The 12,934-nt window shown below is 41.6% G+C and overlaps 1 protein-coding gene across 1 annotated transcript; it reads left to right on the plus strand.

The window, feature by feature from the left end:
• The first annotated feature begins 1,083 nt into the window (after positions 1 to 1,083).
• LOC310891961 (ubiquitin carboxyl-terminal hydrolase 42-like) lies at positions 1,084 to 11,532 on the plus strand. The gene is made up of 11 exons (XM_083854173.1): positions 1,084 to 3,590; positions 4,442 to 4,679; positions 5,386 to 5,586; positions 6,670 to 6,780; positions 6,941 to 7,043; positions 7,207 to 7,274; positions 7,431 to 7,501; positions 8,036 to 8,118; positions 9,351 to 9,462; positions 9,782 to 9,922; positions 10,756 to 11,532. Exons 2-11 carry the CDS (start codon positions 4,442 to 4,444, stop codon positions 10,780 to 10,782), a joined length of 1,155 nt encoding a protein of 384 aa, XP_083710299.1. The 5' UTR covers positions 1,084 to 3,590; the 3' UTR covers positions 10,783 to 11,532.
• Positions 11,533 to 12,934: the final 1,402 nt, after the last annotated feature.

A 12,934-nucleotide genomic window follows, 5' to 3' on the forward strand; every position in this document is an offset into this window, starting at 1 on the left:
TTTTGCCAGTGCAGCACAGTTCCCTATCATGTAGCCAGAGCTGCTTCTGTAGCTCCAAGAAGCAAAACTGCTTTGACAAAATACTGTGTCATGAAAGCATTCGTTGGTGCGGTAGGCACAGCTCAGGTTCAACAAGTTTCTGAAAAAATGAGTACTAACAGAAGCAGCAGCGTCCAAAGAAACACTTTATGTCCCCACTGCAAAATGAGGGGCTTTACCTTGAGTGTTATGCACACTGTCAATAGAAAAGCACCGTAACAGAATCTGCCATGGCAGTTTGTATGTTACTGAAAGACCATCAGAGTGGGACTGCAGAAAGATCTTTCAGAAGTTCCAAAAAGCATGTGGGGGTGGGAGTATAGTTGTGTTAGATAACACAATCTTAGATAAAGATTTTGGTCTTAACGTAAAAGTAAGGGCGTCTACCGATTTCTTCAACTCCAACAACTGAAGCACAAGTCTGAAAAATCGCCTTTAAGAATGCAATGAAAATATTTAACTCTTCTGTATGTTCATAGTTTGTTGTCAAGCAAAGGAATGAATGCTGATGCCTTAACTATCAAGAGCTGTAGCTTACAGAAGGACTACACCTTCCTGGTTTTTTCCCTTTAAAAACGTTAAATGCATGTGAAATTATTTGGGGGTGTTTTCACATGCAAAGCCTAATGCGATGCGTGCAAGCCCTGTCATCTTCTTCCTTTAGTAGTGTCGCATTAAGGGGTGTAGCCGATTGACCGTTACGGGTGCGGTCGGCTTCAGGGTACTGAACTATCACGGCCACGGATCCACCACCAACGCAGCACGCCCTCGCTCTAGTCGCGTTCAAGGAGAACTGTCACGGCCAGGAACAATGCAATTAAGTGCAGTTTATTACGGCAACAGATACACAGGTCCTTTGGATTGCCAGTGATAAATTCACTGTCTGCAAAAGCAAGCTAGCATGCATGAAATGCACAGGTACACGGCCTAGGTATTAAGACGTTAAAAAGCATAAAGACGCTAGAGATTTCTAAGTTTCCGTGGAGACGCCTGGTATAACCAAGCGTTCAGATCTTACCTCGCAGCATCCCAGTGGGCGGGGGGGGGGAGGGTGAGAGGCTCAGCCTGTCGACTGATGTCAGAAGGTATCCTTCGTGACAGTATCTCCCCCAACATTCCCTTTCTCTTAAGCCAATTGATATTATTTTCTATCTTTTAGGTGGAGCTTGAGTGACTCCAGTCATGCGTATCTTGGTTGTGATTGGTAGAAATTACCTCGCTTGCGTTTAAAGGTACAGGCTCCGAGAAATTCAGAGGATGTGCTCAGTGAGGGGTGGTTGCACCTTGGAGGCGGGTAGCTTTTGGGATGGAGGGGTGCTTATAATGCCTAGTCATTTAAGGCAATTACTCCACAAGGAGAAGCAAGGAAGAGAAGGGATAAAAGGGAAAAAACAAGAAGGAGAAAACCAGCTCCAGACTGACCTATAGTAACCTTTTGCTCATTAAGGGTCATTAAGGGTTAACACATTAGAAATCACACCTGTCAAAATGCTAATCCTTGCTAATGTGGGATTCGGTGTGTGTCCCCCTCCTCCTGTACCCCCTCCACCCCGGTGTTCCTCTGTAACGCGCAAGCTCAGTAGAGATAAGTTAGGTGAGCTGTAATAACCAATCAAAAGGAGCCAAAGAGAGAGTTTTCACAAATTTCCTGTGTATGAATGACGGTGATTCGAGTCAGAGGTGTGCTTGCTTTGCGAAAGATAGCCAAGTACCTGACTCTGCAGAGTTCTGTAATTAATTATGTAATTAAAAGACCTTGGTGTGCATTCCAACTCTGGGTGAATAATTGGCGTGGTGCACTGGGCACGAACCTGCGGATAACATCTGTACTCAGTGTGATGCCTACAGACAATCCTTTACTGTTGGGACCTGCATATTTTTCTGTGCGTTCAACACAAACCCTTTGGCACAACTAGTTCCCTACGTAGCTGCCAGTTCACCACTCAGTTGCACTTCTGAAGAGGAAAAGCTATTTCCATCTAATGTAGGAGCACATACTCTAAATGCAAGCTTCACTCAGCTGGTCATTTACTGCAGGACAAGATTTGAAAACTGTTGTGGAGATTCTGTTGGGTTTTCTGCTTACAGAAAAATTAAGTGCTAGATCGCCCTCTACTCCACTTTGTAGTGCTGCGTTTAATGGAGATTCAAAGAATTTCATTTGCTCCTCTGTTTATGGACAATGAGCTGAAGGAACAGGTACAGCACGTTAGCCTGGAATGCCTTCCCTCCCAACCAAAGTAAACTGGAGCTGTAACTAACACAAGCAGAAACAAGGCTTCCACGTTTTCAGCTGAATAAAGTTCCAACAAAATCATCCTCTGGGATTTGAAGCTTACTTCAAATTACATGCCAACAACTCTTTTCCCTGAAAGGTCTTGCCCAGTTCTTACGTCATAGTAAAGTGTGTACCTATAAAATTTACAGTTAACGTCTTCACTTAGTTTGTCCAATTTTTGCATTATCGCTCAGCTGTGTGCTCATTTATAAGTTGATGCATGTATACAAGCTGCTGCTCAAGTCCTACGTCTTGTTTGCAATTCTTTGTTTCCTTGTTGCCAGCCTATTGTAAAGCGGATCCCTGCTGCTACTTGCTCTAGAAGAAAAGGAATCATCGGTTTGGTTACCAAATACCCGCTTCTGGAAACCAGAAGTGTTTTGGTCTCTCTTCCCTTCGAATGACTCCACACCTCTCATCAGATAATGGATTGCTGACCTAGAATCAGAGAACATCCCAAGGTGGAAAGGGCTCACAATAATGAGCGAGTCCAACTCCTGGCTCCACACAGGACCACCCCAAAAGCAGAGCCTATGTCTGAGAGCATTGTTCAAACACTTCTGGACCCCCGTCAGGCTCGGTGCCATGACCATTGCCCTGGGCAGCTGTCCCAGTGCCCGAGCGCCCTCTCAGGGCAGCACCTGAGGCGCACGGGTCTCGGCGGGGCGGCCCGGGAGGGGAGGAGGACGGCGGGGCGAAGCGGCCGCTCCCTCAGAGCCGTCTCCCCGCCGCCTCGCCCGCATGTCGGGGCTTTTTCGTGTCGGGGCTTTTTCGTGTCGCGCCCTCTGGCTCTCGCCGCGGGCGACATGCCGCTCCCCAGCGCGGACAGCTTGCACGTGGGGCCTGCCCGCGGCGGCGGCGGGAGGGAAACCCCAACCGCAAAGCCCTCCCGGCAGGGAGAGCTCGGGGTGAGGGCCGGTCCGGCACCGACAGTAAAGACACGCCGGAGGAAACGCTCTGCTTTTAGCCGTGAGCACCGCGGCCAGGTTGAAAAGGCGTCACGCTGGAGCTCCGAGTTGGGCGGCGTTCCGAGGCCGTTGTGGCAGTTGTGGAGACGGCCTCGGCTGAGGTGGCGGCTGCTGTCGCTGCTGTCCCCTCTGTCCCCGCTGTTGCCGCTGTTCCCGGCGCCTGGAGACCCCCGGCAGCCCCCTGTGACAGGACCTGTGGCCCCGGGGAGCAGGACCTGTGGCCCCCGTGCCCGCCGCCTCGTCGGCCATCCCGGCAGCAATCCTGCCAGCACAGAATAGCTCACTGGCTTTACGTGCGTTTCAGGGTAAAGTGACGATTAACTTCTATTTCCTGGCTTGGGTGCTGCTTTATTCTTTAACGGAGCTTCAGGTTTAAAGGTTAAACTCAGTTCTGTCAAGGTTAAACTCAGTTTCGTGAATGGCATCTTGGACAAAATCTTAAGCTGTGATTGACTCTCTGCTTAACAGAGGCCAAACGTGTACCTACTGAGAAGCAGGTCATAGGTGATAAGCCCTCACAAATTAACTTGCTATCACAAAGTGACGCCCAGAAAAAGTGTATTCAAAAGCTAGCCTCATTATAGAATCACAACAAAGCCATCATGACTGGTGCAGTAGACAGTGAGGTAGAGGGTGAGCCCTGGAAAGACAGAAGTAAAGTAGCAGCGAAATGCAGGTACCTTTGTGCACACGAAGCAGAAAAGCGCAGGCAGTAAAGTAATAGTGCTCCATTACTAGCGTGAGCAACAATTATATATAAATCGCAACCATTATCTATTAGATAATAGGTAATAATTAATAGATAATTGCAAAGCTCCAAAAATGCAATAAATAACTGATTCCCCTCAGAGAATGTCATTTGCATTTTTATATTAAAAAGACTCCAGAGTTGTAATGGATTAAAATCCTACGAAAGTGAAAGAAATGGCATCAGCCACTAGTTCTGCAGAAGCTAAAAGTAATACTGATAGAGTTTTGATGGAAATTTTTCCTTTGTGTGTTTAGTTTGGGGATTCCTTTTAAATCATTCATACCAGCAATTTAGTTCTTAAAGGCCGTTTCTTTGAGATTAAGTGACAGGACTTCTACTACTCTTTTCTTCTTGGAATGCTTCTTGGTATTCTTACGTCAGCCAGAACATTTGTCTCTGCCGCAGATGAGAACAATGACCATAGTTAACAAGCCCAAATCTTCAAAGTCTAAAAAGCCATCTTCAAGGCGGTCTGGCAAATCCAAGAAACCGAGTACTAAAAAACCGATGTCACGCACCGCAAACTGGGGCCGGATACCACCTGCAGAAGATTCAAGCCAAGTCTCTGTGGCCCAAGGATGTGGAGGTGCTATTTATTGTAGATCCTCTGAAAAATCTAAGCCTTTTGCCCAAAGAGATCTAAGTAAGTGTGCGCTTTATCCTGCCTCTGTTTTCTTCAAAACAAAAGTAGAAAGTGCAGTTCTTACTTGTTGCACTGATAGAGAACGGGACTACTGTGAATAAAGACTTCCAAAGCGATTCTCCTAAGGCAACTGAAGTGACTGACGTTACAGAAATTAATTTTGATATATTTACAGTCGACAGAGAAATATGGGGAGCATTTTGTAATGCACAGATTCATCCATATCTTTTCTGTTTTGCAAAGAAAAGTGTTTGATTGTTGCTATTCACAGGTTCCATTATTCACAGGTTTTTGAATGCTAAGATTGCTCAGGAAAAGATCTGATATTTGTAGGGGTACCGTCATTCCTAGTTATTTGTTTTTACATTGTCCTTGCATTTATTACCATATAATTTCAAGTCTAAGTTTGTGGTTGAAGTTATAATAAGGAAAAAAGCATATAATAAGGAAAAAATTAAAATGGTTGACTAAACTTTTTTTTCCCAAAACGTTGTGTTGACCAGCCAATTTGAATATGGCGGTATTAAAGGTGTCTGCAATAAGTTTTTCTGTTTTGGATTGTAGCTAGTTCCTCTAGGTGCTCCCGCAGAATAGTATTTTTACTATGCCTATATATACTTTATATATTTACTATACCTATATATACTTAATACCTTTCTTAGAAACAAACAAACAAAATCTCTTTTTAAATATAACTTTCTTGCAGTTGTTAATGATGGAATTGCTCCGCCACAAAGGATTCTTTTTCCACCTGAGAAGATACGTATGGATTGGCAAGAAACACAAAGTGTTGGAGTTGGCCTGTACAATCTTGGCAACACGTGTTTTCTTAATGCTACTCTACAGTGTTTGACCTACACCCCCCCACTTGCCAATTACATGCTTTCTCTTGAGCACAGCCAGTCATGTGAGTACTTTCTAACAGTATTTTAAATCTGTTGGATAGCTGTGAAGGTGAAAGAACAGCAGTGATTCTGTGAGACAAACTTACTTGCCTGATTTTACCTGTAGAAGCTGGCTTTGAGCATTGTATTAGCAGCGGGCTCGGAATAGCATATGGAGTGCGTTTAATGCACCATGTGTTTTTTTTGTTTGTTTGTTTGTTTGTTTTTTTAAAAGGATCTTTTCTTGCTTCATGGGAATAATGAAGTGCATTGGACAGTAATGCATTTAATGAACATTTGGCATTTGGGCTATTTGGGCTTCCTGCTGCTAGAAAGGCAATAAAATTTAGGATGTTGGCATCATAGGTCTTTAGTCTGCACAGCCGAGGTTCCATAATGCACTACAATAAAGGGTCTGTTTGTTGTTGAACCAATTAAAAAAAAAAAAAAAAAAAAACCTAGAAAGCAATATGAGCTGTTATGAACACGACTAGATTTTTTTGTGGGACTGAATTAAAATCTAGACTGATTTTGTCCTAAATAAAATGTTGTACTATAAAGTAAATGTTGTACTAAACCTGTATGCTTTTTAGGCTGGTATCTTTGTATCGATACCTAGAAATTTAACTGTTTTCTTCCTGTATATAGAAATCGTTTCAGTTAAGAATCCTGTTGAAAAAAGGAGGGCAGAAGTACTATTACATACATTACTGTAATTTTTCCTTTCTCCCAAAGGACTCGTAGCTCTGTATCATGAAGCTCACCTGACAGCACTGTGCTGAAAATAACCCACATTCTCTTAATGCTGTATCATCAACGTCAAATATTCTTTCCTCATACATTTTGCAACCTGTGGAGTTCACATTCCTGTCAGCCTTTACAAACGTGACTTTGCAGTAGTCTTTTAGATTTCTCATCACAAAATGCACTTGAATACAGGCTTAATGGATATTTTTATTCTATAAAGTTGTGTGAAATGAAATGTTAGGAGGCTGTTGGGACAAGGAGAGTGGATATTGTATCTATAGTTTAAATGTTACTTATATGTTTGTTTGTAGTTATGTCTGTTTCGCTAGACTGGGATGCTTTCTTCTTTCACTCTTCAGGTCGTGAACAAGATTTTTGCATGATGTGCACGATGGAGACTCACATTAACCAGGCCCTGCGTTGCACTGTTGATGCCATCGAGCCTACGCGTGTTATCAATAATCTCAGTCGTAAGTGGCTTCAGATGTGTTTCTTTTTCAGCATCTTGTAATCTTCAAATAATTATTTGATGTGTATAAATGGTTTTAACACTATAAGGAAGAGAGATTTTAGAAACAGGAGAATTACTTCATTTTTAAATGAGGTAAATACTATCATCTTCTTATTTAGGAATAGGACAACATTTCCGTTTTGGCAGTCAAGAAGACGCACACGAGTTCTTGCGCTATACTGTTGATGCTATGCAGGAAGTGTGCTTGAATGGAAGCACCAAGTAAGCATAAACAAATTCACTTTTATACGTTCTCTAGCACCTTTTAGGCCTTTATTTACTATCAAAACTGAAAGTCTAGGTCATCCTTGGTTTTCATAAAACTCTTTGAAGAGTTAACTGTGTGCCTTAAATCTTCTGAGGTCTGATTATAATTTATTTCCAGATTGGACAGATCTTCTCAAGCTACCACCACCATTCATCAAATATTTGGAGGATTTCTAAGATCAAGAGGTACTTTTAAAAATATTCCTGTCCTTAGAACTGATCTGTGTCTTTTGTCGGTAGTAAAGCAGTCTGTAGTTTGTCTGAAGTAGTATCTATCGACAACTTGAATGTGGACAGTTAGTCTCCTTCACGTGTTGTTAAGCATTTATATTTTGCTTCCAGTGAAGTGCTTGAATTGCAAAGCAGTTTCGGATACGTATGAGGCATTTCTTGATATCACTTTGGATGTAAAGGTAGGAGGTTTTGTAAATATAATTCATGATGTTTAAGTACATGTATAACTTTCTAAATTAAACTTGTTTAACTTAAAAAACCAAACCACGTACAATGTTAAAATATAAGAGCTTGGTGGTGGTTAGAAAGTGGATTGGACTTTGTCCTTCTGTGGAACCCCTGTAAATAGTCTCCACGTCTGCATTGGGTTTAAGGGGAAAGAATTTTATTGTTGCACAAAGTATAATACTGTCACACTTCTTTGTTGTTCTACCTCAATATACATCTAATTGTTAGACTGCTGGATTTGTTGCCAGTATTGATGACAAAGCACACTATAGATGCTGTCTGCGTTACTGGAAAATGATTTATTTCAAAGTAGAATGACTTCCAGGTGAGGTAAACGCTGAGCATGCTCTTTCTGCCTCCTTCTTGACAGTGCTCATAGTAGATCGCTTAAGTATGTATTAGTCAGGTTCTCTTATAAACTCCTAGTGCGTCTCTGGAATTTTGAATTTACAGTGACTTTACGCTCTTCTTTCTCGCTCCTCTAGGCGGTTTCATCTGTTACCAGAGCTCTAGAACTATTTGTGAAACCTGAAGAGCTGGATGGAGAGAATTGCTATAAATGTAGCGAGTAAGATCATTACTAATTATGTCTTAATACTAGATATTAGTTTTATATATTACATGACTTAGAGCGTAAGTTATCCTTTAACTTCATTTAGAAATAAGGAGACGCAGCTTTGTTGTTGTTGTTGTTGTTGCTTCATTTCGTAGTAGTGGTGAGCTGAAGCAAGGAGCTATGGAGAATGATTTGGAGTGGAAGGCAGCAGCAGGTTCCTGCAGGTCCCAGCGTTCACTGTGAAACAAAGTTAGATTGAGTGTCAGGGAATGTGAGCTGGCTCCGTGGTAATGAATGTTAGCAGCCTGTGCTGGCTCACTAAACAGCGTCTTGCACAGCTCTTGAACTGTGAAACCTGTCGATGTGGACTAATGCCTGAAATGAGCTCCCTTAAGCCTAACCCGTGCACAGGGAAAGCCTATTGAGTTCAGGCGCTCTCTGTGCTGATCAATATGTAAGATGTTTCTACGTATGTGAGAAACAATTGAACATTTGCATAAGATGGTTTGGCAAAACAAGCTGTTAGTCAAACATCCCCTCAGAAAAGCACAGAGTGCCCGGCTCAGTTCTGTAGGATTCATGCCTGACCCCTCTAAATGAAAAATGCAGTATCCACTTCTTGTTGTCGGATACTAAGGAAATTAGGGTGTCGAATCAAGAGCGTCCAATAGGTTATTAAAGCAATTTAATCCCAGGTTCGTCTTGGCCTGCGGATCCTAGAAAGCAACATGCAGCGTATTCAGGATTCTCATAACTGATGTCTGAGGAAGAGAAAGAACTGTAATAGCACCTCACATCTGAATTGCATGGTCTTTCCTTAATGTGCTCTTTGAGGTGTGATCGGTTCAGTCACACTTAAAGCCAGAATTTTCTGTCTTTTTGTGAGCTTAAAAGGAAAGGCCTTGCACATGTACAGTACTTTTTCCATTGCTGATAACTGTTATTAGTCTTATATATAACTCATTTTTAATATTTTTTGTTTATATTTTATAACTCCCTGGTAATACGCTTTCATGAGAGATTCCTGTTCCCGCTGTGCTCTGAGTTGTTGGTAAAACTTACCTTCTTCTCTGTATTAACAAACGTGACATGCAGTGCATGGGTTTATGAAAAGAAAAAACCAAACATATGATGCAAGTAAATATCATTCAAATAGCATAAGCATGCGTGAGACATTAAAAGGAGTTTGTTTTGGGGGCGAAAAAGAAGATGCTTTCAAACACTTGTCTCTGCTTGTTTTTAAGGTGTAAAAAGATGGTTCCTGCATCCAAGAGATTTACCGTACACCGTTCTTCCAACGTTCTCACAATATCACTGAAAAGATTTGCAGATTTCACAGGTGGAAAGATCAACAAGGTATATTAAGAATATACCTTAAGAATATAGAGAAATGGTCTGCTTTTATTTTCATTTTCTCTTTTTTTCACTTTTCTCTTAATATCAGTAAAGTTCCTGCTTGACAAGAAGCATAAACTTTCCTCTGAGAAGGCTAATTCATCAGGAAACAGTTGTCTGCAACTTCTAGTATTAAACGTTGCTTATGGGAAGACTTATTTTTAGTGAATCAAGAGATATATTCATATAATTCCAGTCTCTGTTTTTTGGAAGTGTTTTTCTCTGGCTAGTCTGCGAAGTACTCTGATATAATTTTTCTATCTTCTTGGTCTCTCTTTAGGAGGTAAAATATCCTGAATATTTGGACCTCCGAGCCTACATGTCTCAATCAAGTGGAGAACCACTCCTCTATGCCTTATATGCGGTGCTGGTGCATCATGGAATCAACTGTCGCACAGGACACTATGTATGCTACATGAAGGTAGAAGTCAACATCATTTCTAACAGGGTAAAAGGTTGTGCTGGCAAACCAGTTAAAGTGTTGCTAGTAGTACTGTTTCTAGGCAAAAAGATTTTCTGAAATAATCCCAAACTTGAAAATGGGATCTTGTATAAAATCTTAAGCTGTGATTGACTCTCTGCTTAAGAGAGGCCAAACGTGTACCTACTGAGAAGCTAGGTGATAAGTGTTTTTGTACACTTATAAGTGGTCATTTTGTAAAGAGACTGCTGAAAAATCTGAACACTGCTGCTGCAGAACTCTGAATGGGGGGCTAGCAACTGTTTTAACTGATCTGGAATCTTGAGTTTACTTTTCAGTGGACAGGAGGAGAGTCTCTCAAGGCAAACAGAAATAACACCCGATACTCATGTCAACATAAATTTATGCTCAGAGTGTAGGTGTAGGAACAGCGTCGGTATGTATATGGAACATCGGGAGAGGAAACTATATCGGTATTTACAGCTTTTCTACTTCCTTGTCAGAGAGACGTTATCTCCAAATTAGAAATTGATGTATTTTGAATAAGGGCTGGTGGATCGGATTTATTCTTACTAGTGTTAATATTTGCTCTTGAATAGTACTTAATATCTGGTAACGCATCAATCAATCGTCAAAAATAAACTTAAAAATGTGTAAGGCTTATCTCGTTGGTCGATACAAAGACCAAGGTCTTTTCTCTTTTCTCTTTTTTTTTTTTTTCCCAGTATTGTTTTTCTGTTTTCCTTCTCACTGCAGTCTTGATTTTGTTTCTTGTCCCTTAAGTATGTTTTCAATGTGTTGTTGAAACATTTTCCCTTTCAATCCGAAAAAAGGAGCTGTCACTGGTGTCTGCAAGTTGAAGACTGGAGCTTATCCGAAAATCACTGAGCCCAAGAGCTGTCACCTTAGTCTTCCAATAGGACGGGGATGTCTTCATTTCTCAGTTAAATGCATTTTTCAGGTTTGTGTATTATTTTCTCAGGAACGGAAAGTGTGCGCACAATTTGCCAGTTGTGGGACTAGGAGTTCTCTTATTTCCTGTGCTTTGTTTAACCTGTCTTAAGTTTAATGGATAGCAATCAAGGTGTACTAGAAATCTGAAAACACTTTATGCTTTGTTCTCTCAGTCATTTTGGTATAACAAACTAGCTTATGGTTTAAACCCTCCATTAGGTTAGCATTTTCCCTAAACGTAACAAGTCCCTGTGTGCTACAGGAAGACAGTAACAAAAAATTAAGTATAGATATTCATCCTGTCATTATTCAGCTTCTGCCTATGGACACACAATTACGCTTATTTAAAGCGGTATCCTCTTGAAACCTAATCAGCATGTTAGAAAGGACTTAGTTATCGGCTTTTGTCCGAGGTTTGGTCTGTTTTGTTTTACATTCAGCATTTCCTTTTCTAGCTTCCATTCCCCTGTTGTTTTGCATGAGGAAAACATGCAGCTTTACAAAGTAGAACGGAAAGAGATGCTTTTCAGTCTAACTTTTCAGTTTTTTGTAGGAGTTTTAAATGTGGTGGGTGCAAAACAGCATAAGTACTGCTGCCAAAGTTATATTCAAACAAGTATTTCTTGGAGAAGCAGAAGAAGCCCAGGGAGAAATAAATTTACAAACATGCTCTTCATGCTCTCCTTTCCCAAGATTTCTCTGAGATATATCCCATAGTCTGTGGGTTTTGAGGTATGTGGTTCCCAGGAGTGAAAAGGAGGGCCAAACAGCTCTCCTCTTGGATCTCAACGTGCCAGGGCTTTAGTGTACTGCCACTTATGGCTCCGCTTTTCACCTGGAAAAAGCGACCTCATGCTGTAAACTGAGGAGCCCTGCAATTGTTCTACTTGTTGTTCACTTGTGGTCACTTTGAAAAATACCAGCTAAATTACTGGCAAGACTGCACCCGTTCTTAAAAACAAACAACCCCCCCAAATCATCTGTTTTCCTCTTACAGGTAATTGAAGTAATCCCCAAAGAAGACAGTTCACTATCCATAGGCAAGTTTTATTTTTAAACATTTTCTACATTTTATACCTAGCCACAACTTAACAACCAGTTAACAGTTGGTGACAATCCTGTTCAGTGTTGAAAATGTCATTCTGGCATAGGAAACTGATTAGGGAAGCTGAGGCGATTCCAGATAAGAAAGGGTTAAGAATGAAACTATTAAAGAAGAACAGAACATTAGGTGTAGGGCAGGAAGCAGATGTACGGACAATGTATCTCAAAATAGGACATACGGGCAATATATCTCGAACAAGACATTGGAATCCAAGATAAGAAAATAATGAGCAGAAGATTCGAAGAAAAAACAGTCCTTGCGGTTAGGAAGAAAGCTAATTCAGCAGAATCCTGACCAAGGGTGAAAAGTACACTGTGAGGAAGACTTATGGCCTTCCTCTCTGAGACCACCGACCACAGCTCGACGACCCCTGCCCAAGACCACTGAGAGGATCTGCGCAGGCGCAGGACACAAAAAACTGATTAGCATGAGAAGCGAGAGTAGGCGGGGTTAGATAATGAATATGTATAGGCGTTAATAAAATATTAATCACTGTGATGTATAAATTTGGGACGGCTTTTCACTTCGGGATGCACGATAGGCGGAAAGATCCCCCGTGCATCCGGCGCCGTCAATAAAGAATAAATCACTTAAAGAAATTGGATTTATGATCTTTGAATCAATCTGGCACCCCAGATGGGACTTCTTCTCTGTCGGACCGCAGGACCCGCTGGGAACAGGACTCCCTAGGGTACCCCCGGGATTTCCCGGAGGGACTCCTCGACTCAACGGATCACTGCGGAGGCAGACACGGACCCCATCATTGTAAGTGATTATATTCTTTATTTTGGTTTATTTGGTTGACCGGTCAGTTGGGGTCGTCTGTAAGTCGGAAAGTAAAAGTTTTCTGCAAGACGGCATTTGGTTTTTTGGAAAGCACTCAGTTGCTGTTGGGAAACAAATAACCTTTGCATGCGAGGTTGGTATTACGTTGTGTTTAAATGTGGAACTTG

Source organism: Anser anser (genome assembly GCF_964211835.1).
Source record: "Anser anser genome assembly, contig: HAP1_SCAFFOLD_756, whole genome shotgun sequence".
In the NCBI taxonomy this organism is placed as follows: domain Eukaryota; kingdom Metazoa; phylum Chordata; class Aves; order Anseriformes; family Anatidae; genus Anser; species Anser anser.